This window comes from Schistocerca nitens, chromosome 9, assembly GCF_023898315.1.
Source record: "Schistocerca nitens isolate TAMUIC-IGC-003100 chromosome 9, iqSchNite1.1, whole genome shotgun sequence".
NCBI lineage: Eukaryota > Metazoa > Arthropoda > Insecta > Orthoptera > Acrididae > Schistocerca > Schistocerca nitens.
The window spans coordinates 327,550,733-327,578,317 of record NC_064622.1 but is presented as its reverse complement, the minus strand read 5'-3'; the positions used below and the strand labels follow the sequence as shown (position 1 = coordinate 327,578,317).

General features: G+C 39.2%; 1 protein-coding gene across 2 annotated transcripts in view; it reads right to left on the bottom strand.

Moving 5' to 3' along the window:
• Positions 1–1,422: 1,422 nt before the first annotated feature.
• The window catches only part of LOC126203336 (mucin-17), a 401,673-nt gene continuing 375,510 nt past the window's right edge, over positions 1,423–27,585 (bottom strand). For both annotated transcript variants that reach the window (XM_049937620.1, XM_049937621.1), the window contains 3 exons: positions 12,871–13,272; positions 11,579–12,080; positions 1,423–4,880 (listed from right to left, as the gene is read on the bottom strand). In XM_049937620.1, coding sequence (XP_049793577.1) covers positions 4,186–4,880; positions 11,579–12,080; positions 12,871–13,272 — 1,599 coding nt within the window. In that variant the 3' untranslated portion in view covers positions 1,423–4,185. The remainder of the gene's footprint in view (positions 4,881–11,578; positions 12,081–12,870; positions 13,273–27,585) is intronic.

Sequence of the window (27,585 nt, the reverse complement as noted above, 5' to 3'; positions counted from 1 at the left end):
GACAACACATGGCAAAAGTTCACACAAGAGTGCCAACAGAAGTGAAGCAATTCTAGTTGACACTTGCATATACTGTTGCATTGTTGATAAAGCAAGTTACTTCATGTGTTGTTCACACAAATGAATATGCTCTCTTGTGAAGAAACATGATTATGGAGATTAAGCTATGTATCTTATAAGGGGTAGATTAACATTGTTGGACTCTGTGATATTTGAGTTTACATAATTTTTTCTGTTGGAACTGTGAGATTGTTTTGTTTTAAGGCAGTATACAAGCAATGTAATGAAGCTGTTATCTTTATACAGAAAAATAAGTCAGTAAATGTGTGTGGTAATGATATTTTATTCAGAGAGAAATATTCATCATCATATCAACTAATTTATGTTTACGAGAATGAATCTGAAATATTTAAACAGAATAGTGGGAAAGCTTGTAAAGGTAGGAAATATAAACACAATATGGTTATATGCTTGTCAGAGAAGACATACCAAAAGGAAGGGCTTCCATACCCAAAGGACAGTGGGGGTGGAGGTGTGGTCTCATCCCTTCCCCTCCCTCCTCCCTCCCACAGCTCTCAGGAAAAGGAAAAAAATTATGTAAAAGATTTTTAACAGGATCAGAACTGGAAATTTTTATGGCTAGCTACAAATCATCATTCTTCTTCCAAAATATTAAAAATGTTTCATACCCCTCCCTTCCACTGCCACCCCCCACAAACACTCATATCAGTGCCCTTGACCAAAAGCCATGGTAACATGCACCAATCTTGTTGTGTGAAGATAACTTGTCATGCTAGCTGTGAATCTATATGAAAGAGGTAATCTAGTGATGTTGCAAAAAATGGCAATCAAGATAGATCTACTGAGCACTCACACACATTCATTGATTCATTTATTCATGTTTAAACACTCCTCCTTTCAGTTTAATAGTCCATCTGGATATAACATGAGTGAGCTAAATGATTCCCATATAAGCTAGGATTTAATAGTGTTTTGTTTACTCTAGTCTCACTTGACAGAGAGAAACATGGGATGGTGTCATGATTATTTTTGTCAAGTGTAAGTGGAATTACACTGGCCACAGAAAATAATAATTTAATAATTCTGAAAGAGTGTTTCCAGAAGAAATCCATAAATATTTTACTATCAATTATATGGTAAGTACTAAAATAGCATGCAAACAAAATCAGACTTATTATAAAATATAATTTACTGCAGTATAAAATTGTTACTTTCTCTGTGCTCCATCCATGCATGAAATGCGAGGAATGTCAGCTAATATTTGCATATCAGCAAATACTTCATGCTATGTGTAGACTAATGTTGACATGCAGATGCCAGGAATTAAATGTTTGATTTATTGCTGTTATTTTAAGTAAAAAGATGAACCTTATTCTTTACAACTTTATTACAGATCTGTAATACATGAAAATATTAGCAATAAGAAATGCATTAATGATCTGCACAACAGCTAGTTAACATTGTTTGGCACCTTAAGTTTACAAAGATGGGAATTATGTACAAAATTTAAATACAAAATACATTAGATAACTGTCACAGGGCTCAAATTCCTCCTCCTTGTGTGTAACTTTTCAGTATGAAAAAAAGTTTCACCAAGAAGCTGTACAACTTGACAGCTATTTACAATTGCCTTCAGTCTAATAACTCAAAGATTAAATATAGTACTCAAGAAATGAACAGAAATAGCTAAAAAAATCATAGTTGTCCTCCTTGTTTGGAGACTAGAATATCTTATTCACAATTCTGCTCAAAAATAATAAGTGAATCATTGATGATTAGTCAGAAATATATTAATTTAACAATTGTTTTTATTCCTGCAAAGTGCCAGGAAATATTTACAAGCAAGTAGCAGGTAGATATTCTTAAAGTAATGTTTTTAATTACAGTTATTACCGCCCTCCACAGGGCTTAAATGAATGAAGCCATATTGAAATTTGACTACAGGAGTATTTTATTGAGTGCTTCATGTTCTCAAGTACACACACAGGTACTCATTGAGTTTAAATAAAACTATTGTTCTCTCTAGTACATGTTATAGGGAAGTTATTTCGAGGTTCCACATGAGACAACATGTGCCTATATCCTTCAGTATTCATTAGGTATCCATACATGCAACATTTGGGTACATAATATAGTGTCACTGTTCTGCTGTATACTGTGATAATAGTTTCAAACACCATTACTAATGGGGGTCATGTACATACTTGTGGCACATAACTGAAGTGTAAATATTTTGTTACATCATCTTGAACCTTCTTCCATTTGCCTGGAAATTTACACATTTAACAGTTTCTATGTGGTAATAATATAGCTATACATCTGAAAGGATGTGTGATATTACATCCTTAACATTGAAATTGAGATACAGTTGCTGTACAAAAGAGAGATTGGATTAGTTCTTCAGTGTAAATGTACATCACCGAATTTCTTTACTGTTATTAGAATATAAATTTATAAACCTGACTCCCAACAAAACACTGATAATATGTCTATATAATTGTATTTTGTTGATATTTCTTTGTCTTAGGGAATAAAACACGCGTTTCTTGCAAAACTGTGTATATGCAAGAAATCTTAGACAGTATGAGCTTACCTTAAGCTTCCGTGATGAAGTCAAAGAGAAAAACTGAATGAGTAATTTGATACATTTACAAATATTACTTGACCATAATTATGTAATAACATCAACATACATATTTATACAAGTACAATAGTACAGATGCATTGATCAGACTGTTTGCTGTGACAAAGGTACCTTATTGTCAATGAAATGCTTGAGTGACTATTGTATTCTTCATGATGTATCACTGGTAAAGTTCAGCATCAGAAAGAGTTGAAATTCATATTGTCAAATTTTCCTGAGCATCAAAGTGTCTGTTCAGATTGAGATTTTAAAAGAAATGCACTTGTCCCTTGAACATGTCTATCTACTGATCAATATATATATATAAAATAAATTCTCTCATGAAAATGTACCATGATTTTATTTATTTAATAAAATGCCAGGTTTAATTGTAATCATGTTGGTCAATGACTGTTAGTTGGTCCCTGTAATTACAGTCCACACACATGTAGTAATGTAGTTTTTACTAGATAATCAAATAACACATGCATTTGTAATTTGCGCATCCCAGAGCTATTGCTGTCAATTCTACAATGATCATAATTTTTGTGAGGATGAATTTTGTTTGATTTCAACCCTAAATGGTCTTATGGTATTTTGGAATAAGGACACAACACAGAGATGGTACCCTAGCGTAGGAAATCTAGTTGAAGAATCATTACATCAAGTGAATCATGGAAAGATAATTACATTAAAAAACTGTCTATCCCTCTATAATAAATGAGAACAAATCTGAGATTAGTATCTATATAGATCTGAGAACAAGAGAGTTGTTACAGCCAACAACATCAGCTGGTTCAAAATAACTAATCACTGTTACTGAATGAAACTCATTTGCAATAAGAATTTATCTTAATAAATACTTCCCATATTGCTTTAGTGAAAGGTATGTGAAGGAAACCAATTTTCTGTGAGTAACACCAATTGAACAAAATGCTGAAATAGGTTTTCAAATCATTTCATGTACTAAATATTTCAACATTCAAAATTGCAGCAAATGCTATGCTACTAACAATACTGTCTAAGTACTAGTTGTTTCAGATACAGCAGACTAAGTTGTACACAGTTATTGCAATCTGAATATGTTTAACTAAAATATTATGTATCAGGGAGAATGGGATGTAAGGTTCTTCAAAGGAGAGTGTTTCTCACTTGTTGTGGAATAGAACAATGAAAAGCAGTAAATTTAAACTAAGGACAAAACTAACTTTACATTGTGAAGTTTCAAAGACCATGTTAAGTGTTTTTTCACTCCTACGAGACAGTAAATTTGCTAAATACCCTATCGCTGTACTACAGATAATCAGACTAACTTATTGCACAAGGCACAGACATGACATTTAATTAAGGCAACATGTTACTTACATAGTAACAATATTTTAGTTTTGAATAATTCATAACATGTACACAATTTTGTGAAACCTTGCAGATTGACCATGTTTAAATATGGTTTTACTCCACACATGAACTTTTATATGGTAATACCAGAATCCATAAAGAAGCACTCAAAGCAACTATTGTATCAATAAATATAATACATTTTAAACAACCCCAAAATCAGTGTGCACTGTGACATCACGGTTATTTTGCTTCTCTGCAGCAGCCATGTTAACTTCAACAAGGGTATCAACACTATTAATGCTGATACCTTTAAGAATTTTCTGGGCAGCAATGGACTTAAAGTGAACTGTGAGGTCACTGAGACTGGGGTACGTATACAGCTGCTCCTTACTGCCTGCGTTCTCATCTAGGTTTTTCATGCTGGAGAAGAGTTCTTGATGATTCAGTTTGTTGGCTCCTTCCAGGTTTTCAATGAAAAGATTGCCATATGAGCCTCCAAAGCTCTTTGTTGGACTGCTGGGGTTACTGTATAAATTATTCTTTGATGCAGTTCGTCCAATCATATTCTTGTAACTGAGGCTGTCCACAGAAGACTGTATGGCTGCTTTGAGCACACGAGCATTGTTGAGGTCAGAAGTCAGTGGTGTGGAGGGCGGTTGGGAGTTTGGGTGTGGCAAATTAGTTGCATCATCAGTAGTGCCATTCCTGTTAGGAGGTAGTGAGTTGTTAGTCATATTAGTAAGCTTCTGGCGGGTAATGGTAGGTGTCCCTGGTAAGGATTCGACTGAAGGGAATTTGGAAACTTCTGGAGTAACTTCTTTGGCTGCTTCACGAGGTGTGTAGAGTGATGTTGGCCTCTCCAGCTTTGGGCGTTGTGGTGACACCTTCTCTTTAGCTACAATTTGTGAGAAAAAAATACAATTAGCTAGTGTTTAAAATATATATCTTTTGTGTGTGTGTGTGTGTGTGTGTGTGTGTGTGTGTGTGTGTGTGTGTCTGTTTGCTATTATTCACACAATTATGACTAAAATGCTTCTGGTGAAATTATTTTACAAGGCCTCATTATTTAACAGAAAAATGGGAACATACAAACAAAATAATTTATTTAAAAAGATGAGTTTGTTGACTCCTTTTCAGCTCTTGCTTTAAAGTATCTTTACAACCACTTAAAGTCTTGCATAGGTGTAAAAAATCTACCACAATATAGTGACATAAAAAAGATAACACCAAATACCACACATAAACGGTTTTATCATTTTGTTCAGCATCATAGTACTTTCTATGTAACACATTTCATAACTTCAACAAAGAACATTGTAAGTATTTGAGAGCAAACAATGGTTATTATTATTATTATTATTATTTCTTTCTTTTCTCAGACGTTATGTCTGGTCAAAAATGGAAAGTGATGCGGACCTTGATCAAGCGTGACTTCCTTTTAACTGTACAGTATATGTTATATTGCATTTAGGAACTTTCGGGTAACTGAACATGTATCAATAATTACGGATTTCTGTAGTTGTATATATAACTTTGGATGTAGCTGTATTGCATTGATGTACTGGTGGATATTGTGTGGTATGACTCCTGTAGTTGATAGTATAATTGGTATAATGTCAACTATATCCTGATGCCACATGTCCTTGACTTCCTCAGCCAGTTGGATGTATTTTTCAATTTTTTCTCCTGTTTTCTTTTGCATATTTGTTGTATTGGGTATGGATATTTCGATTAGTTGTGTTAATTTCTTCTTTTTTTTTGGTGAGTATGATGTCAGGTTTGTTATGTGGTGTTGTTTTATCTGTTATAATGGTTCTGTTCCAGTATAATTTGTATTCATCATTCTCCAGTACATGTTGTGGCGCATACTTGTATGTGGGAACGTGTTGTTTTATAAGTTTATGTTGTAAGGCAAGCTGTTGATGTATTAGTTTTCCTACATTGTCATGTCTTCTGGGGTATTCTGTATTTGCTAGTATTGTACACCCGCTTGTGATGTGATCTACTGTTTCTATTTGTTGTTTGCAAAGTCTGCATTTATCTGTTGTGGTATTGGGATCTTTAATAATATGCTTGCTGTAATATCTGGTGTTTATTGTTTGATCCTGTATTGCAATCATGAATCCTTCTGTCTCACTGTATATATTGCCTTTTCTTAGCCATGTGTTGGATGCGTCTTCATTGATGTGTGGCTGTGCTAGATGATACGGGTGCTTGCCATGTAGTGTTTTCTTTTTCCAATTTACTTTCTTCGTATCTGTTGATGTTATGTGATCTAAAGGGTTGTAGAAGTGGTTATGAAACTGCAGTGGTGTAGCCGATGTATTTATATGAGTGATTGCTTTGTGTATTTTGCTAGTTTCTGCTCATTCTAGAAAGAATTTTCTTAAATTGTCTACCTGTCCATAATGTAGCTAAAAACACAGATGATGTGACTTACTGAACGAAAGTGCTGGCAGGTCTATAGACACACAAACAAACACTAACATACACACGAAATTCAAGCTTTCACAACAAACTGTTGCCTCATCAGGAAAGAGGGAAGGAGAGGGAAAGACGAAAGGATGTGGGTTTTAAGGGAGAGGGTAAGGAGTCATTCCAATCCCGGGAGCAGAAAGACTTACCTTAGGGGGGAAAAAGGACAGGTATACACTCGCACACACACACATATCCATCCGCACATACACAGAGACAAGCAGACATTTGTAAAGGCAACTCTTTCAGAGCAAGGCAGAACCAGAAAGGACTTAATGAGTCTCCTTGGTATATTCCATGCTTAATCTGTATTGGCTGTGATGTGATATTATTTGAATTTGTTTGGATATTAAGTGTGGTTTTCCAATTTTTCATTACTATGCTTAGGAACTGTATCAATTTAGGATCTACTTTGTATATTTCCAATATTTGTAGTAACCATGAGTGGGGTACACTATCAAAAGCTTTTTGGTAATCAATGTATGCATAGTGTAGCGACCTTTGTTTAATTTTAGCTTGATATGTCACTTCTGCATCTATTATCAGTTGCTCTTTACATCCTCGTGCTCCTTTGCAACAGACTTTTTGTTCTTCATTTATAATTTTGTTCTGTGTTGTATGTGTCATTAATTTCTGTGTAATGACTGAAGTTAATATTTTGTATATTGTTGGTAGGCATGTTATGGGGCGATATTTAGCTGGGTTTGCTGTGTCTGCTTGATCTTTAGGTTTCAGATAAGTTATTCCATGTGTAAGTGTATCAGGGAATGTGTATGGGTCTGCAATGTAACTGTTAAATAATTTAGTTAGATGTGAATGTGTTGAGGTGAACTTCTTTAGCCAGAAATTTGTTATTTTATCTTTTCCAGGGGCTTTCCAATTGCGAGTAGAATTAATTGCTTGGGTGACTTCATGTTGCAAAATTATCACTTCAGGCATTTGTGGTATCATCTTGTATGTATCTGTTTCTGCTTGTATCCACCGTGCATGCCTGTTATGTTGTATCGGGTTTGACCATATGTCGCTCCAGAAGTGTTCCATGTCTGTTATGTTTGGTGGATTGTCTATTTTAATGTGTGTGTTATCTATTGTCTGGTAAAATTTCTTTTGGTTTGTGTTGAATTTTTGGTTTTGTTTCCTTCTATTTTCACTTTTTTTGTATTTTTCTAAGTCGTTTGGCCAATGCTTGTAATTTCTGCTTCTTTTCATCTAATTGCTCTATCGCTTCTTGTTGTGAGATTTTACCTAACCTTTTTCGTTTTTTTTTTCTGACATTTCATTTCTTATGAATTGTGTTAGCTGTCCGATGTCTTTTCTCCATTTTTCTATTCTGATCTGTAGCCTGTGTTGCCATGCTGGTTTTGTGGGTTTCTTCTGATCTCTGCCTAGTGTGTATATTTAGTGTAGTGAGTGCTCCTATATAAATCAGTAGTTGCAACTCTTCCATAGTTGTGTTTTCATTTATTTTATTGCGTATGATTGTGTTCATAGTTTTTATTGTTGTTTCGACTTGTGGGTTATTTGGCGGTCTATGCAAGAATGGTCTAATGTCTGTATTTGTGTCTTTGTATTCTATAATGTCAGCTGAAATTTTTCTTCTATATCTAACATGTGTGTTACTTCGAGTTCTATTTGTGCTTGTTCTGGTGGCTGTCCTAAGATTTTGTTTTCCTCTGATTGCTTAATCAATGCGTGCTGTTCTTTGTTTGTTTGCTCTGGGATGTTTGAGTCCATTACTGTATTTTCTTCTTCTGATTGCACATTATTTTGTTCCAGTATTTGTTGTACTTGTTGTTTGATGTTTTCTAATTCTGATTGGGGTATCCTGTTATTTTTTATTATTACACAGATCTGATCAGCTAGTCGCTGTTCTGTTAAAAATTTTAATTCTGGGTATCTGGTAATAAATGTTGTGTATACTTGTGATCTGTATCCAGTTGTGTTGGTTCCTAGGTTTGTTGCTTGGTAATAACAGAACATGAGGTGTCGATTAACTTCATCTGACCATCTCATCCTCTGTCTTTGTTTTCCTTCTAGGGTGGTTGCAGGAAGCATATCCTGCAAAACACCTCTATTTGGATTTAAATCATTTTCCAGTTGGCTAGCAGTGTCGTTACCATTGTGGGCTAGCAGTGTCATTACCATTGTGGGCGGGCATAGGGTTCAAACGTCGTCCCCAACCATGACGGCACTTGTCCGAGGCTTCTTTAGTTCTGTCCTGAACCAACTAATCACACTAAAAGGGGGGTTAGCCCTATTAGTGGTTTGTTCTTTTCGTCGCCTTTTACGACTGGCAGAACATACCGGAGGCCTATTCTTTTCCCGGGCCTCCATGGGGTTTATTATTATTATTATTATTATTATTATTAAATGCCTGAAGCAAGGAAATGTTTGAATCAAGTATACTGGAAAAAAATAGTTGCCTTTACATTTTTGTTTCATCTTTGTTGTCATACTCTAAAGTGTTGTGTAATCTGTTGCTAAGAGTCATGTTTTTTTAGTTATATGAAATGTTTTGTCCAGTGATTTCCTTGTGCTGGTTTTCAGTGACATATGCATGTTAACCAAGACCAGCACTTAACAAATTTTGATGTTATAGACTGTTGAGGATATTATAATTATACTAATAGATTCCCTTTGTGTATTCTGGTTGGGCTAAACAACGTAAATTAATTTTTATTACACATATCTCTAAGAAACATGTCACATATCTCTAAGAAACATGTAGAAGGTAGAACCTACAGCAATATTGCCCCTAACAGTAGAGACAGTACACAGTCACTCTAGGCTCAGCTGATGGAGAGATTCAAATTTGTCCTCCTCTACATTCATACTATTGTGGTTTGACATGCTTAATTATCCTAGAAGATAATTTCTTTCTTTCTACAAACAACAATCCCAGCTGTACAGTTCCTGTCACGGCATGATAGCACACTTCCAGTTTCCAATTTCTTTCATCCCCGCCTCACTACCCCACCCCCCTCCTATCCTAATCACTCTCTCTCCTCTCTCTCTCTCTCTCTCTCTCTCTCTCTCTCTCTCTCTAACTGTGATATTTTGTTTCAGTCATGGAGGTGGAAAGCTTTTTCTTTTCATTTTACGCACCAATAACCAGTTTCGGAATAGTGTAGAAAGCAACTCCTTGAAAATGTTTTTAAGGGCAGGTTGAAAAAGTTGTTAATTAAAAGAGGTTTTTACTTACTTAAAGATTTCTGAGCGCCATAGTATCTACAGTACTGTTATCACATGTTTTCAGTTGAAGTATATTATTGGCAGTAAATATTTACGTAATAGTATCCAATGTGCTAATGTGTAAATATTCATTATATGGTATGACTCCAGTTAAACAAATGTAATGGGAGGTGGGGTGGAGCTGTTTTGTATAACAGTTTTTATGGTTAAGCCATGAATATTTATTAAGTAATGCATTATTTTGTTTTGTACTATTGCAGTATGTATTTTTGAAAGGTTTTGGAGGAGAAACACTGTTTCTACAATTTATCGGTTCATGATTTCCTGCAAATTATCCACGTCAACCCATTCATCCACCTTGCACATATTGAAATCTTCACATGTGGGAATTCTTTTCAGCATTTCTGTCAAGTTTTCAAAATTTTCCATCTCCTTCAAGAGCATCATACAGTTTTCTCCAGCACTTTTTGAAGCATTTCTGCTTTCACATTTACTGCCTTCAGCTCTTCATTCATGATTTCGTGCTGCATGCCACTATCTTGCAGGACGGCTCTCAAAAACAGCCCATGGTAGTGCTGTTTAAATATAATTATTATGACCTGATCCAGTGGCTGAATTACGCTGTTAAAATTTGGGGGTGGGAAACACACAACAAATCAACACTTTTTAACTCACAAGGATGCATAGGTGCACTCTCAGTTAGTAAGTTCATTTTTTTAGGAAGACTTCCTGTAGTTCAAAACTTTTCAACTTTTGGTACAGTTTATCACTACAATATTCAATCAATAGTTCACAGGACATCCAAAATGTTTTATGTGCTCTTTATAAATGGGAACAGCCTTCAAGTATTTGATACCAAAAGAATCATTTTCTGTCCTGTTTTTCATTTTGTTTTCAGAGGCAAACATCAAGGATCCCGTAGGTAATATCTTAATATTAGCACCTGTTCCATCAGCTCTGTAAATATGGTCCTTAATGTAGCATTGGCTGTAATCTCCAAACTCTGTTTTCAAAACTCTGAATCTGCAGGTAGCGTTTCTCCACATACTATAAGTTGCTGAATGCCATATCTGATTTTAAACTTGTCTAACCACCCTGAGCTTGAAAAAAGAATCTTTTTGTTCATCACCTTACAACTAAGTTAATATTTTACCTTTTACTTGCATTGACAGGCCACTGAAAGACAAGCCATTTTCTCATTGTTGGGTGAACCAAAGGTAAAGAGCTTCACCCCTTATTCGAATACGGATGTATTCTATGTTTTTCTGAGAAAATGTTTCACAGCTTATTCTAGAAATTTAGGCTTTGCTTGTTCCAAAATGATAGGTCCAACACTCAAATTAGCCACAACAGTTTTCAATAAACTTCCTTGTTCGGTTTCTTTGATAACTAATTTATCATTGAAAGTAATTGCAACACCCTTCCATGTAGTTGCCATAGCACAAAAATACACATGCAATTGGAGTACACAACCACTTCAATGCACAGTTGTTGACAGCATAGCCGTATATAGACTGGAAAGTCCATGGCTGGGGAAGCAACTCAAGTTTGAGCTTCCATATCTCACCACCTGCTACAGCTCAGAATACTCCCAGCCTCAAATTTTTTCTCTGCAGTCCAATATTAATTTTTGGTTTTGTCATTTTCAGAGGCATTTCAGATGACCTGAGTTTTGGGGGACCTGAGTTTGGTTAACTGGCACTTTAATGTAATTATGGTATGATTTCATGTTCATAAATGCGCAAAAAATGGTGATACCCAAGACTCTAATATTATTATGGATAAGTAAATATTATTATTATTATTATTATTATTATTATTATTATTATTATTTGTCTTTTGTTCTATCACTATTGCTTTGGAAATTATAATTATGATACATATTTTTGTGATCAGCTATACATTGTATCTGATATCTGGGCTCACCTGTTGTAGTTTCTGGTGCTTTGCCATTAATGATAAGAATTTCCTTGGCTGGTGTGGAGGTCCGTCTATCAGTGCCATTACTACCAGCAAAGTTATTCTCAAAAGTTATGATGGACCGTACAGGTGAATTTTGTTGCTGCACATAGATCTTGGTGTTGGTACCATTGATGGTAGTGGTGGCAGTGGCAGTAGGCGTCTCCGAGGTGACTGTAACACTACCACCACTGCTGATAGTGGCACTAGAGGTCACAGAACCCTGGCCGCCACTCGACTGACACTGGCTGGAGTTGCTCGAACTGGAAGGTGGACTGTTACTTTTCCCTCCGGTCACGACACGACTCGGTGACCCAGATTCACTCGCTGTTGCTGTGGTTGATGTAGTTTTGAGGTGTACAGGTGACGCTTTTGCACTGCGAGTACTGCTGCTAGGGGTTGACATGCCCGGAGAGCCACTGGCACTCGACTTGCGTGATGGCAAGGGCCGAGCTGCAACCACCGATATCTGCAACAACCACACAATTCCAACTGTTAATATGGGATTCTTATTGCCTGCTTTGTAAGCTCTTTAAAAAAGAAACAGAAACCTAAAGATTAGTATCTATGTTTTGCAAACATGTGAACAAATGGATGTAGGTTGCAGTAGCTATGTACAGATGATAAGGCTGCATAGCATAGAGTAGTGTGAAGAGTTGGATCAAACCAGCCTTTAGACTAAAGACCACAACAATGTGAATAGTGAGAATAAAGTTTGTAGGATGAAGTGGCAGCGATAGCATTCAAAATCATAGTGAAACTATGAATTGAAAATATAATGAGCTACTAATTTAATTTGTCTGCTAGATGCAAGGGAATCATGAATTTTGGGGAAATGAGAAAAGAAGAGAACTGAAGCATTTGAGATGCAGAGCTACAGAATGATGTTGAAAATTGTGTGAACTTAAAAGAAATGAAGAGATTTTTGAAGGAATCAGTGAGGAAACAAAGCTGTGGAAAACACTTATGAAATGAAGGGACAGAATGATAGGACATGCGTTAAGACATTAAGGAATAACTTCCAGGATACTTGAGAAAATTGTACAGGATGAAAAAACTCTAGGAGAAGACAGAGATTATAAAATATCCAACAAATAATTGAAGATGTTGGGAGTAAGTGTAGCACAGGAGAGGAAGTTACCGAGTACTCACAAGGTAGCAATTGTTTTGGTCGGTCTTCTGACTAGTTTGATGTGGTCCACCACAGCAGATGCTGTGGCTAGACGCTTTAACAGCTGGTGGTTGGTGGATTGACATACCTGTGAGGATGGTGAGCTACTGCTGGCCACAGAGGGTGGCTGACCTCCGCTACCAGTTCCAGTGGCTGCAGGCTGTATGGAACCACGAGAGGCTGCTCTCGAGATGGAGTCTGCCTTATGGCTCCCCGAGCCCGAGCGGCGCGGTAATGTGGAGCTGTGTGCATGCGCACTGGGTGAGCGGTGTCGTGGGCGACCACTGCTGGTGCTGCTACGCCGCTGCTGGAGCACGTGTGCTGGTGTACCCGCAGGAGATGCTGATGCTGTGTTCCCCAAACTGGAAGCGGATGCCGATGCTGAGTCCCGGTCCCGATCCCTGTGGCGATGGCGCCGTGGCAGCGTCGCTGGCTCCTCGTCTGTCCAGCACACTCCACTCGGGAAGCTCGTCTGTGACTGTGCATCCGGCTGCACAAACACACAACATAGCCTCAACACCTATTCTTGTCTCTTACTTTTATGAGAGCAACTTTCTCATCTCAATTGACTACTCATGACAAGTGAGTTTACTTGAAGTCCCAAGTGCCCTGGCATATTATTCCTGTAGTGTAACTTCCTTGTCACAAGCTGTCATTTTTTCAGACACTGGTGCTGCAATTGCACATGTCCTGAGCTTAGACCTTAGATACATGTAGACAGGACTTGCCCCTACCTCTGCCATGTTAAGATTTTAAACCCACATCTAAGTCACATGTGACAGAGGGAAGTAAGTCATTAAGCTCTACGTGAAGCTGAGCTGACATTTACAGTTTTTCCTCATTTAGACCTAAAACTGAGCATTTATCATAACAATTGAACATATTATTGTAGTAGTATTACGTATGTAGTACACCTAATTTCTCTAAAATTCCCAATATTAATGCAATGGTTATCAGTTTTAAGTTTGGGGAGGTGAAAGTGTAACAAACACTTTGAAACATTGTCCTCACAATTCTTTTTTTCCTTTTGTAAGTGATAGAATTTCAGTTCCTCAGTGAATTTTTGTATTTGTTGACTGCAAGTCATTTAGTTCACCACTTCCACACGAGTACCAGACAAGATATGAGTTTGGCAGAAAGAATTTGGCTTTTTAGCAATTCCTCAACAATGAATGTGTAACATTTTATTGTACTTTTATAAGAAATGACACCCATTTCTATCCACATTGTGTGGTTTTTACCCAAATTAAGCATTTATATTTTATAACTTTTGCTTAATCCAGAGCAGGTACCAAAACAATATGAAGATAAGAAGCAAAATGTATTAGAAAATTCCAGTTATACAGAAAGTTCCTGTAGTGAGTGAGATATTAACATTCTGTTACCTCAGAATGTTTGTCATTCATAGAGTTTTAGATCTGAGGATCAAAATATTTTTACAAAATACATGTATGTAATTCAGTTTGTATTATTTAGACATCTATAAACACTCTCAAATAGAAGACCATTTGCGTATGGTTGATAACAATATCAGTTCTTAGCTTCAGTCTGTAAACTTGTTGACTTAATCTAGAAAAATGTGTTCACAATTTTTTAAGAACTAACTAATTTAACCGTGAAATAAAATATTACTTCCTTTCACCAAACACTGCATAAGATTTCACCACTGTAATAAAGAAACTTTTATTGCTAAAACTACCATTAAAAATAAGATTAACTGAACAGTGTTACATCAGTTGTCTGCAAACGGATGCCATTTCTAGTCAGCTGATCAAAAAGTTGGTTTCAGTCTAATGACATCCTATGTGGTCTAGGCCTAAAGCTGGGTTCACATACCCACAATTAAGTGAATATACAGCTTGTGGCACACTGCAGTGGCACTGCAGTTACATGTGTGAACACCCAGTTTTCAGTGGTGTCACTCAAGTATTGTCAGTATTGTCATGCCACCTTGGGTGCACTTTGTGGTGCCAGTCTCCATGCTTTACCACCAAACAGCATTATTTGACTGTCATACCATAGCTGAATTTCAAAGCACAATCTCAGTATTTTGGTTTTGTGTTTGTAATATTTCTGTGTGTGTGTGTGTGTGTGTGTGTGTGTGTGTGTGTATTGAAGTACCAGTGTTCATTAGCTACATTTGTGTTGTTTATTGAACATTACAAGGAACAACCTTGTCTGTGGAAACACAAAAACCAGTGCTACAAATTTAGAAGCTTAAGAGATCAAGGACTTCTTGAAACTGTGGAGAGTATATGAGAAAATGTCTCCAGCTGTGATTTACGTATCACGAACGCTAAAATAAGGAACATTCACAGTGATATTCTCATTGATATTATAAGATGGTACATCTGCAGGTTCATCTGTCACCCAAAAAGATTAAGTTCTGAAAATGTATTATGTTTATACAAAAATTATGTTTTAAAAACTCTTGGTTTTCTTTTATACATATTTAGAAAAAAAAGAACCTGCATTTTCTTTAAAATACAAGTGATATAGTTGGTGAAAGGTGGGTAAAAATAATGTTATTACTGTACTAATCTACCAAAAAAATTTTATCATTTTATGCTGGCAAGTGCACAGCTAATAATGATGTGGAGTATAATTTCATTCTGTACTACGAGGACTGGAAACTCTGAGGTGTGTGTTTTTATTTTAAATTCTACATGCCTAGAGTCATGACAACATGGTATTTATTTTAATAGGAACATATTAACTTTCTAGGTTCAAGGGTGGTGGTAGCTAAAGTTTTTGTCTTTGCAGTTATGAGCACATAATGTTTAATTTATGTGGCGAAAATGTATAATACTTCTATAATCTGATGCATGAATGAGATTAATTTGTGAGTAAGCAATTATTATAGAGTAATTAGTAAAATGTGATTTGTAATTTCACAGCAGTTCACTTAATTCTAAAACAACTGAAAATTGATGCAATACTGGCAGTCTATTCAGATACTAGTACTGGCAAGATAAATGCACTAAACACCTATCCAGTGGATTTGAAAAAGAAAGGAACAAAGTTTTTGGTGGCAGTATAATTAGAATTTGACTGTAGATTGTACTAAAGAAACAAGAACAATCACCAAGTATAAAACAATGTCTTTTAGTATACTTGCATAAAGCATAACTCAATATTCAGTATATGATGGCTCTGATATTTTGCATCATTCAACTGATGCTGGATACAAGACTGAACATACCGTGAAGAAAGTTATAGGTCTGCAAAGTTTGGAAATTGTGTGAAATTTACAAGAGCCTGCCTCAACAAAAATAACTAGAAATCTGGTTATAACTCAGATAAAGCAATGAAACTTACATAATTGGAAAGCTAATGAGTAGAGATTTACACTGATGTGTAACATGACAGGTTTCTAAGAATTTTCATTTTCAGTGTTACTGACCTTAATCTTTGATCTTGTATATCTTGAAACACGCCACTTTCAATTTTTTTTTGAAAAAATATATATTGTATTGCTTCAATATGTTACTATAAATATGATAAATATCAAGATGGCACACCACGGGCATCATGGCCCAAATTTATATCATATACACCACTTCACTAACAATATGCAGTAAGTAGCCATGCACCCGTTTTTCCCAGAACAGCAGCCAACAGCAGTCACTGTTATACAGACCAATTGGTGAACATATATTGCTGTGAATAGCCAATCAGGGAGACTTTCATTTCAGCTGATCATCATTAGCTTGTTTCATGGATGTAGTAGTAGCACTTTGTAAAAAATGGATTTCAGATCAAAATTGTATTGATTCAGTGCACTTAAAGAAGAAGATCATCCAAGAACACAGAAGAATTTGAGGAATGTACAGGAAAGGATGTCAAAAAAAGTGTCCTAATATACTAATAGGTGGAAGCACTTGCACCAAGTGTAGAAAGCAAATGTCACAAAACCCATCAATCCTTGCAGGTGTTGCCTCAGCTTTGCTACATACTACCAGGAAAATTAAGTGAAGATAAAACAGCATTGGCTCTGGAATTTAATTCCGTAAGAACTGGTCTTCAGTATTTAGGTGGATCTCCTAGGAAAAGAAAGAGGCTTCAGAGTGATATAAAATACCCAAAGCAAAAATTGGAAAAGATTGCCTCAGTGTTGGAGCACACATATGTGGCACAACTGGAAAAAAAGAGTGTGAAAGAAATGGAGAAAGAGAAATCATAGTCCAGCTGAAATATAAATTCCACAATTCAGACTGTATGTGTGACAAAATACAAATTTCGACAATACTTTCAAAGAGCTGGAACATAAGGAAAACCATGAAACAATTTCCCACTTCAGATTACATGGTTTGAATAGCAAAATAGCTAGTAGCAGAACATAGAATGCTAGTAATACCATAATCAAAGCCAGGTAAGACATTGTGTGAGAAGATCATACATTGTGTACGTGATTTCCTCTGTTATGCCAGTCCTGCCTTGATATCCAACCCCCTCCCAAATTCTATAAGTCCCTCCAGATCCTCGAGTGTCATGCACTTCGCCTCGCCTTCCGTATACGCCTCCCGTCCCCACGTGGATCCTCTATGACCTGATTTTTTTTCCCCATCTGATCCTATTCCTCGAACATATCCACATACTCTACACCTCCCGCTGCCTTGTTCCCCCTCATCCCCTGGTTGCTCCTCTCCTCTCCAACCCTCGCCCTCTGCCACACCTATACTGTTGTGTCCCCCCTACCTTCCATCTCTACACCCTTCATCTCCTTCCCCAAGGTGGCTTCTGTCAACTCCCACTCCTGGATGATGCCCTCTCTCCCTCCATTTATCCCTCCTATCAACTCTGGTCCTCATCTCCCCCTCCTTTCCCCTGTCCTTCCCCCGGGCTCTCTCTTCCCCCCACCTTCCATCCTGTTTTTTCCCCACCTACACTCTCTCTGCTTCCCTTCCCCCCCCCCCTTTCCCGAGTCCTTTTGCATTCCTCTCCTCTGTCTTTCCCCACTCCCTCTCCCTCCCCCCCACTTCGTTTTTCCTCTTCTTCCTCACCTTTTTCTTTCCCCTCATCTGTCCAGGTTCCCCCCGTCTGCCATCGGCTGTCGTGTGTCACATTTGTGCCAACTTTTTAGTGCAGTGTTTGAGTGAGTGTTCAGTGCTGTGCGTCTTTCCAAAGTGTTACGAACAGAAATCATGCTGTCGCTGGGTGTGATTTTTATATCCCTTGTGAACAGAAACCAGACTGTCGCCGTGTTTTTTAATTGTCTGTCTATTGTTTTACCTGTCTGCTTCCTGTGTATTTTATTAGCATCACCAACCCTTTGTTTTATGTTTTAAGTTTCACAATTTTCCGCCATTTTACCATTTAAGTCACCGATTTTATCACCTGCTTCTTTTATTTATTATCTCCATTTTTTTAAAACAAATTATGTAGGCTAAAGAGTGGCGTACTAAGCTGCTGCCAGCTGGCTCCCTTCGGGGGGAATTGAAACTCGATAAAGGAAAAGAAAAAGAAAAAAAATAATAACTCCATGCTCGGCTTACTAGGAAGTGCCATCAAAGTAATGTGTCATTCAATGCGTCCATATGCCAGACGCCTTATTAATTTGCCGTATTTCGCAGTTTTGGCTTTGCAACTTGCAGGATTCACTTTCAAGGCAACATCACACTGAAAATGTATCATGAAAGCACCGCTATCAGCTCCATTTCTTATAATTAAATATTAATAGTAACCCATCACCGGTACAAGCCCCAAGAGACTATAAGATAAACATACTTTAGTTCCAAATTGCAGTTTGTTGGTGTAGGGTACCAGTAACATTTAAGGTTGTGGACGTAGGTAACAGTCTTTTTTTTTTTTCACCTTACATTTGTAATGCACTCTGGGACTTCTTTCATATAATGGAAGTATGTTCTGCAATATTCAATGTTATTTATGTATAAAGCATGCTATCACAGGAATGAATTTCTTTAATTTTGTGACATCTGTCTGATGAGAAAAAAGGATGAAACTGCTTCGGGCTAAACAACCATCAGTGATATTTCTGTTCATGCTTGACACGAATATTTGGCCACTTTTTCGTAATATGTTACACTTTTTAAAGGTATGGTTAGGCAGGAACATAAAATTACAGTTTAAGTTGCTGCCAGTTAAACGTGCAGTCCCCCAGCAATCAGTTTTTCCTTCTCATCCTGTCCGTCAAGTGCCTCCTGACCCACCGTACTGGGTGACTTTCCCGAAACCTTCCATTTTTCCCTGGACCTCTTCAGCCATTTTCCTTCACCCCTCTTCCTTCCCATTAAACTCTTCTGCATGAAGAAAAAGCCACTGGCTCCAAAAGCTTGCCTAATTATAACCTTGTTTTACGTTTGTGTTCTGCTGCTGCTTGGTAAGTCAATTTTTTTATCTATTCAATTAAATTATTTTGTCAAAAATGGATTGTTTTCATTCTTATAGACACTACTCATTGTTACAAACTCACACTTAGTGACAAAACTGCATGAAAAATTTGCACCACCTGATGAGTGGACCAGGACCTTCAACTGTGCCATGAATTTCATGGAACAACTGTTTTGGTGTTAAAATATGCGTTTCATGATGTCGCTTGAGGCTGGCAAGTGTGGCTAATCTCTTTACAATCCCTGCAACCCCATCACAAGGTCCTATATATGTGCTGTAACAAAAAATGACACACACACACACACACACACACACCTCCCCCCCCCCCCCCCCCTCTCTCTCTCTCTCTCTCTCTCTCTCTCTCTCTCTCTCTCTGTGTGTGTGTGTGTGTGTGTGTGTGTGTGTGTGTGTGTGTGTGTGTGTGTGTGTTTTGTGCTGCAGGCAATTAGATATTTCCACATATCGCACAAGGGTCACTCTATCTCGAGTAATCATGGGCATCCCCTCCTTGTGCTTCAGTTTTCCTGAAATGTTCTGTGGGTGTAGATCTACACTGGAAATGAACCTGTGCAAAATTTTAAATCATGAGCTTCAGTATATGAGAAATTTGGATGACTTTCCAGTGAATGTGCATGAAAAAAAATGAAATCCAATGTTGACAGCTCTTGTATTACAAGACAAAAGCAAGTAATAAACTTTTGATTTCAGGTCTTGGAAACCTTTTGGCTGTGAATCAGAAAAATACTGTATGACAGAATGTAAACCATTTTGTTAGTCAGTGTGATGTATTAAAAGTGACTCATAAAATGTGCACAGAAAACCGCATAGATTTTTTGACCCTTTTTGAGGTCATACATCTCAGGAAGAAAAAATGCAAAGGAACTACAACTTGGCATTTTTGTTGACTTGCCTGGTACATGATTTTATTAGCATATATTCCTGTGTAACCAACTACTTTAGATTATACTCAAACACAAACATGATGTCAAAATTACAATAAATGAGAGAAGTTCCGATATAAATATTGCAAATGGGTCATTTCAAACATTCTTCTTTCCAGCACCATTGAAAAGAGTACAATTTTCTGTACTAGAAACATCCTGTTGGATCTTAATTGGTTCAGAAAGGTAGCAAATATGAGGCTGAACTCTAGCAAAAGTCATGTAAAATACACTCCTGGAAATGGAAAAAAGAACACATTGACACCGGTGTGTCAGACCCACCATACTTGCTCCGGACACTGCGAGAGGGCTGTAAAAGCAATGATCACACGCACGGCACAGCGGACACACCAGGAACCATGGTGTTGGCCGTCGAATGGCGCTAGCTGCGCAGCATTTGTGCACCGCCGCCGTCAGTGTCAGCCAGTTTGCCGTGGCATACGGAGCTCCATCGCAGTCTTTAACACTGGTAGCATGCCGCGACAGTGTGGACGTGAACCGTATGTGCAGTTGACGGACTTTGAGCGAGGGCGTATAGTGGGCATGCGGGAGGCCGGGTGGACGTACCGCCGAATTGCTCAACACGTGGGGCGTGAGGTCTCCACAGTACATCGATGTTGTCGCCAGTGGTCGGCGGAAGGTGCACGTGCCCGTCGACCTGGGACCGGACTGCAGCGATGCACGGATGCACGCCAAGACCGTAGGATCCTACGCAGTGCCGTAGGGGACCGCACCGCCACTTCCCAGCAAATTAGGGACACTGTTGCTCCTGGGGTATCGGCGAGGACCATTCGCAACCGTCTCCATGAAGCTGGGCTACGGTCCCGCACACCGTTAGGCCGTCTTCCGCTCACGCCCCAACATCGTGCAGCCCGCCTCCAGTGGTGTCGCGACAGGCGTGAATGGAGGGACGAATGGAGACGTGTCGTCTTCAGCGATGAGAGTCGCTTCTGCCTTGGTGCCAGTGATGGTCGTATGCATGTTTGGCGCCGTGCAGGTGAGCGCCACAATCAGGACTGCATACGACCGAGGCACACAGGGCCAACACCCGGCATCATGGTGTGGGGACCGATCTCCTACACTGGCCGTACACCACTGGTGATCGTCGAGGGGACACTGAATAGTGCACGGTACATCGAAACCGTCATCGAACCCATCGTTCTACCATTCCTAGACCGGCAAGGGAACTTGCCGTTCCAACAGGACAATGCACGTCCGCATGTATCCCGTGCCACCCAACGTGCTCTAGAAGGTGTAAGTCAACTACCCTGGCCAGCAAGATCTCCGGATCTGTCCCCCATTGAGCATGTTTGGGACTGGATGAAGCATCGTCTCACGCGGTCTGCACGTCCAGCACGAACGCTGGTCCAACTGAGGTGCCAGGTGGAAATGGCATGGCAAGCCGTTCCACAGGACTACATCCAGCATCTCTACGATCGTCTCCATGGGAGAATAGCAGCCTGCATTGCTGCGAAAGGTGGATATACACTGTACTAGTGCCGACATTGTGCATGCTCTGTTGCCTGTGTCTATGTGCCTGTGGTTCTGTCAGTGTGATCATGTGATGTATCTGACCCCAGGAATGTGTCAATAAAGTTTCCCCTTCCTGGGACAATGAATTCACGGTGTTCTTATTTCAATTTCCAGGAGTGTATATTACGACTACAACATGCTATAGGTTTCTGAACCCGTAACTTCAAGATGAGCAAGTATGACAACTGGTAGATTAATGCTGGTGTTCAAACTAGTTATGAAAACCATGAAAATTTAATGACAGCATCAGTACAAAACCATTGGTTCAGTAAGTTTCTGTACCTATCCTGGTAGGACCATGTATGGTTGCAAAGGCAAGATGACTCAAGGTCGTATTTGTTGGTTTCTTCATTGAGATTCCAAAACCTCAGTTGGGTTTCTTGCCATGGTTCCCAGTTCAATATATATGGGTCTCTTCTTGTTGGTTCTCAAGCTGGTGCTATTGAAAATTATTGTTTCATGGGATTAATTTTTTCTTAAATTCTTTTCAATATCCCTTCTGGAAAGTGATGCTGACATCCTGTTCTAGTTACTGAAGGTGCTGCAATATTCATGATGATGTACTGTTCAGGAATCTGACATTTATCTTCTCTTTCAGGCCCATAGAATGAGTGAACTGGATCAAAAGGGTGCATGAATCTGACCAGGGCATCATGTTCTTCAATATTAATTTCACATATGTGACACAAAAGCCTTACTGGTGTCAGTTGATTGATAAACTGAGGCTGCAAAAGAAGTTTTAGCACTTGAAACCAAATTAACTTGAATATGGTTCAAATGTGTTGCCAAAAAATGGCGATTTTCTTGAATTCCATCTAAAGTATGGCCATTTGCAAACCATTCTTCTTGCAGCTTCCTTTTGTCATCTATTTCTCAACTTGTAACAAAGATGAACTACATTACTTGTACTTGTTGGTCACAAAATTTGAATAAATCTTCTGGGGTTAAGATTTGATCGTCCGTAGTTTGTTGCAGGCTTCTCTTGCTGCTAAGCATTTAGACAATCACCAGTTCCATCACACGGAGATTTACCATAGCTTGTGCCAAACAAATTCCATTTAACAGTTATACTGGAGTCCTTTTTGATGCAACACAGTCTGATGAAATTTTTGTAATTCTTGTACTGAGCAGCAGAAGCATCACTGAAATACTGAATGAGGTGATCAGTTTGGCCAGAACTGTGTGGTTGGCAGTGGTGTCATATTGAGACATATGTTGACAATGCATAAGCTAATACATTTTACTTCTTCAGCTTTATAGTATACAGAAAATGGCTACAGCGTTGCTTGACTGTTGTCCCTGTGCTATCCTTGAACAACATCTTGGATAATGAAAGAAAAATTTTCTGAAAAATCTGTTAGAATAACTAATGCACCAGGCTTCAAATTTTCTTTGTTTTTCTTCAAGTCACAATTCTGGTGTTTCATGTTGAACCACATCATGTATGAATTTTGCAGTATCAGAATAAACCATTGCCCATCAGCTTCATAGAGGGATATCTTTGATGAAAACTTTATAGACTTACATGGTTAGTTGTACATCAGCATCAGTTTGCCAAAAATTGGAACACGTACTATGTTCTAGTATAATGACTTTTCTGGAGACTAGAAATCTACTCTGTAGGAATCGGCATGGGTTTCCAAAAAGATGATCGTGTGAAACCAGGCTCGCGCTATTTGTCAACGAGACTCAGAGGGCCATAGACACAGGTTCCCAGGTAGATTCTGTGTTTCTTGACTTCTGCAAGGTGTTTGATACAGTTCCATACAGTCACTTAATGAACAAAGTAAGAGCATATGGACTACCAGACCAATTGTGTTATTGAATTGAAGAGTTCCTAGATAACAGAATGCAGCATGTCCTTCTCAATGGAGAGAAGTCGTCCAAAGTAAGAGTGATTTCAGGTGTGCTGCAGGAGTGTGTCGTAGGACCGTTGCTATTCACAATATATATAAATGACCTTGTGGATAACATCGGAAGTTAACTGAGGCTATTTGCGGATGATGCTGTAGTATATCGAGAGGTTGTAACAATGGAAAATTGTACTGAAATGCAGGACGATCTGCAACGAATTGATGCATGGTGCAGGGAATGGCAATTGAATCTCAATGCAGACAAGTGTAATGTGCTGCGAATACATAGAAAGAAAGATCCCTTATCATTTAGCTACAATATAGCAGGTCAGCAACTGGAAGCAGTTAATTCCATAAATTATCTGGGAGTAGGCATTAGGAGTGATTTAAAATGGAATGACCATATAAAATTAATCATCGGTAAAACAGATACCAGACTAAGATCCATTGGAAGAATCCTAAGGAAACGCAATCCGAAAGCAAAGGAAGTAGGTTACGGTACACTTGTTCGCCACTGCTTGAATACTGCTCACTAGTGTGGGATCTGTACCGGTTAGGGTTGATAGAAGAGATAGAGAAGATCCAATGGAGAGCAGCGGGCTTCTTTACAGGATGATTTAGTAATTGCGATAGCCCTACGAAGATGACAGATAAACTCCAGTGGAAGACTCTGCAAGAGAGACGCTCAGTAGCTCGGTATGGGCTTTTATTGAAGTTTCAAGAACATACCTTCACCAAGGAGTCAAGCAGTATATTGCTCCCTCCTACGTATATCTCGCGAAGAGACCATGAGGATAAAATCAGAGAGATTAGAGCCCACACAGAGGCATATCGATAATCTTTCTTTCCACGAACAATATGAGACTGGAACAGAAGGGAGAACCGATAGAGGTACTTAAGGTACCCTCTGCCACACACCATCAGGTGGCTTGCGGAGTATGGATGTAGATGTAAATGTAGATTCCTGTTGCTTGACCTGGCACTGTGCATTTAGCAACCTGTACCAGCTTGTAATGGTAGCATACTGCACACAATTTTTATTGAATTTCAACCTTACTTTTCATACCTTTACTGAACTGACTTTAAGATAAAACAAGAGGACCGATGGCCCTAGTAGTCTGGTCCCTTCAATCCCACAAACCAACCAACCATAAAATAAGATGTTTCTAGGGGAAAAAGTGTGCTCTTTTCAGTGGTGCTGGAAAGACCTACTATTGAATTGACTCTTTTGCAATATTTTCACCTGAAAATGGCTCACTTTCTGCAGTTTTATAATTGGCACCATGTTTCTGATTGGTATGAGCCACCATAACAGCTTAGGCTGGAAGATGTACTGATAGAATCCTGCCCCCAGGTACTGCTCAGTATATGTGTCAAGTCATAGTTCTTATGTGTTTTTTCTTCCAGAGATATCTGACTCCAAAGATGGCCCAAAAAACATCTCAGTGCAATGTTCCATTGATTTTGTAACAATAGTTTCTAAAACTGCCCAGACTATTGTTAACCTACATAGATGTAATTTTGTCAATGCAGTTCAATCCAAACAGTTCAAACACATAGTCAGTCACTCTTGTCACACTTGGATGGTAGGGGCATGCACCTAAGAACATGCTGGAAGTGCAGGATTGCAGAGAACAAATGCTACACAGTGTTTATGTGATGGTAATGTGTGTTCATCACACTTTGTTAATTCTTTCAGTTTACATCCTTCAATCATTAACTTAAAATTCTGCTGTGAAACATACAGACAAGCAGCGTGGGTTCCACTAGCATTGGCAAGAACACAGTGTTTTGGTTGCAACTCACAAAATTTTGAGAATGCAATATTTACATCTGTATATATATATATCTAAAAACAAGATGATGTAACTTACCAAACGGAAGTGCTGGCATGTTGATAGACACACAAACAAACACAAACATATACACAAAATTCAAGCTTTCACAACGCTTGCTTCATCAGGAAAGAGGGAAGGAGAGGGAAAGACGAAAGGATGTGGGTTTTAAGGGATAGGGTAAGGAGTCATTCCAATCCTGGGAGCGGAAAGACTTACCTTAGGGGGAAAAAAGGACATGTATACACTCGCGCACGCGCACACACACACACACACACATCCATCCGCACATACAAAGACACAAGCAGACATTTGAAAAGGCAAAGAGTTTGGGCAGAGATGCCAGTTGAGGCGGAAGTACAGAGGCAAAGATGTTGTTGAATGACATGTTAAGTATGAACGGCGGCAATTTGAAATCAGTGGAGGTTGAGGCCTGGTGGGTAACGAGAAGAGAGGATATACTGAAGGGCAAGTTCCCATCTCCGGAGTTCTGACAGGTTGGTGTTAGTGGGAAGTATCCAGATAACCCGGACGGTGTAACACTGTGCCAAGATGTGCTGGCTGTGCACCAAGGCATGTTTAGCCACAGGGTGATCCTCATTACCAACAAACACTGTCTGCCTGTGTCCATTCATACGAATGGACAGTTTGTTGCTGGTCATTCCCACATAGAAAGCTTCACAGTGTAGGCAGGTCAGTTGGTAAATCACGTGGGTGCTTTCACACGTGGCTCTGCCTTTGATCATGTACACCTTCCGAGTTACAGGACTGGAGTAGGTGGTGGTGCAAGGGTGCATGGGACAGGTTTTACACTGGGGGCGGTTACAAGGGTAGGAGCCAGAGGGTAGGGAAGGTGGTTTGGGGATTTCATAGGCAAGTCTTTCCGCTCCCGGGATTGGAATGACTCCTTACCCTCTCCCTTAAAACCCACATCCTTTCGTCTTTCCCTCTCCTTCCCTCTTTCCTGATGTAGCAAACGATGGTTGCAAAAGCTTGAATTTTGTGTATATGTTTGTGTTTGTTTGTGTGTCTATCAACATGCCAGCACTTTCGTTTGGTAAGTTAAATCATCTTTGTTTTTAGATATATTTTTCCCACGTGGAATGTTTCCCTCTATTATATTCATCTGTATATGTAGTTTGAAATATGCATATAAATCCTTAAAATTGTGCAATACTATCTGCTTCTGCTTACAAACTCTAATTTCATTTTCTTTCACAGACACATAGTCCTTTCTTCCCGGCATCACATGGCTCACGTTATGATCACAGCAGATGGGACAGATTAAGGATCTGTAAGTGTGGAGGATGGTAGAGAGGTTCAACCCCCATGCCCCACAAAAGAGGAGTTTGACGAGTCAGAGGTGGTTATGGGCTCTGGATTGGATGGAGCGGAGATGAGGAATCCAGGTGAGGTGATGGCCAACAGTGAGGTCAAGATAGGTGAGGGTGGGGGAGAGGCAGACAGGATGGGCGCAGATGGTAAGGGAGAAATCCAGGAGCTGGAAGGACCGAGTGGTACGACCTACAATGATTGCCTGGGTCTTGGAAGGATTGATTTTCAGGAGCCACTGGTTACACCATGCGGCAAAAAGGTCAAGGTGATTCTGGAGAAGGCATTGGGACCGTTAGAGGGTAGGAGCGAGGGCAAGGAATGCGAAGTCATTGGCATACTGCAGGAGGTGTACTGGAGGGGGGGGGGGGGGTTGGGGCATATCTGCCGTGTACAGGAGGTAGAGAAGAGGGGAGAGGACAGAGCCCTGGGGCACACTTGCAGAGGGGTAGAAGGTGCGGGAATTGGCGTTATGAATGGTAACATAGGAGGGGTGGCGGGAGAGGAAGGAGGCAATCAGAGGGACATAGTTGACAGGAAGGTCATATGTCTGGAGTTTAAACAGGAGACTGGGATGCCAGACAGAGTCGTAAGCCTTTTCTAGGTCGAGGGAGACAAAAATGGCAGAGCGATGGGAGTTAAGCTGGAGGGAGAGGAGAAGAGTGAGGCGTAGGTGTTGGTCATCGGCAGAGAAGGAAGGTCGAAAGCCACATTGGGTGTTGGGGAGGAGGTGGTTTCGGTGGAGGTAGTGATGGATGCGGTGGGTAAGGATGGATTCCAAGAGCTTGCTGAACACTGAGGTGAGACATATAGGGCGATAGGAAGAGGCATCAGATGGAGGCTTGTTGGATGCGGAGAACATCAAGATATGGGAGGTTTCCCACAGGTCAGGGTAGAAGCCGGTGGCAAGGATGACGTTGTAGAGGATGGCAAGGACTGCAAGGAAGGAGGGAGGGCA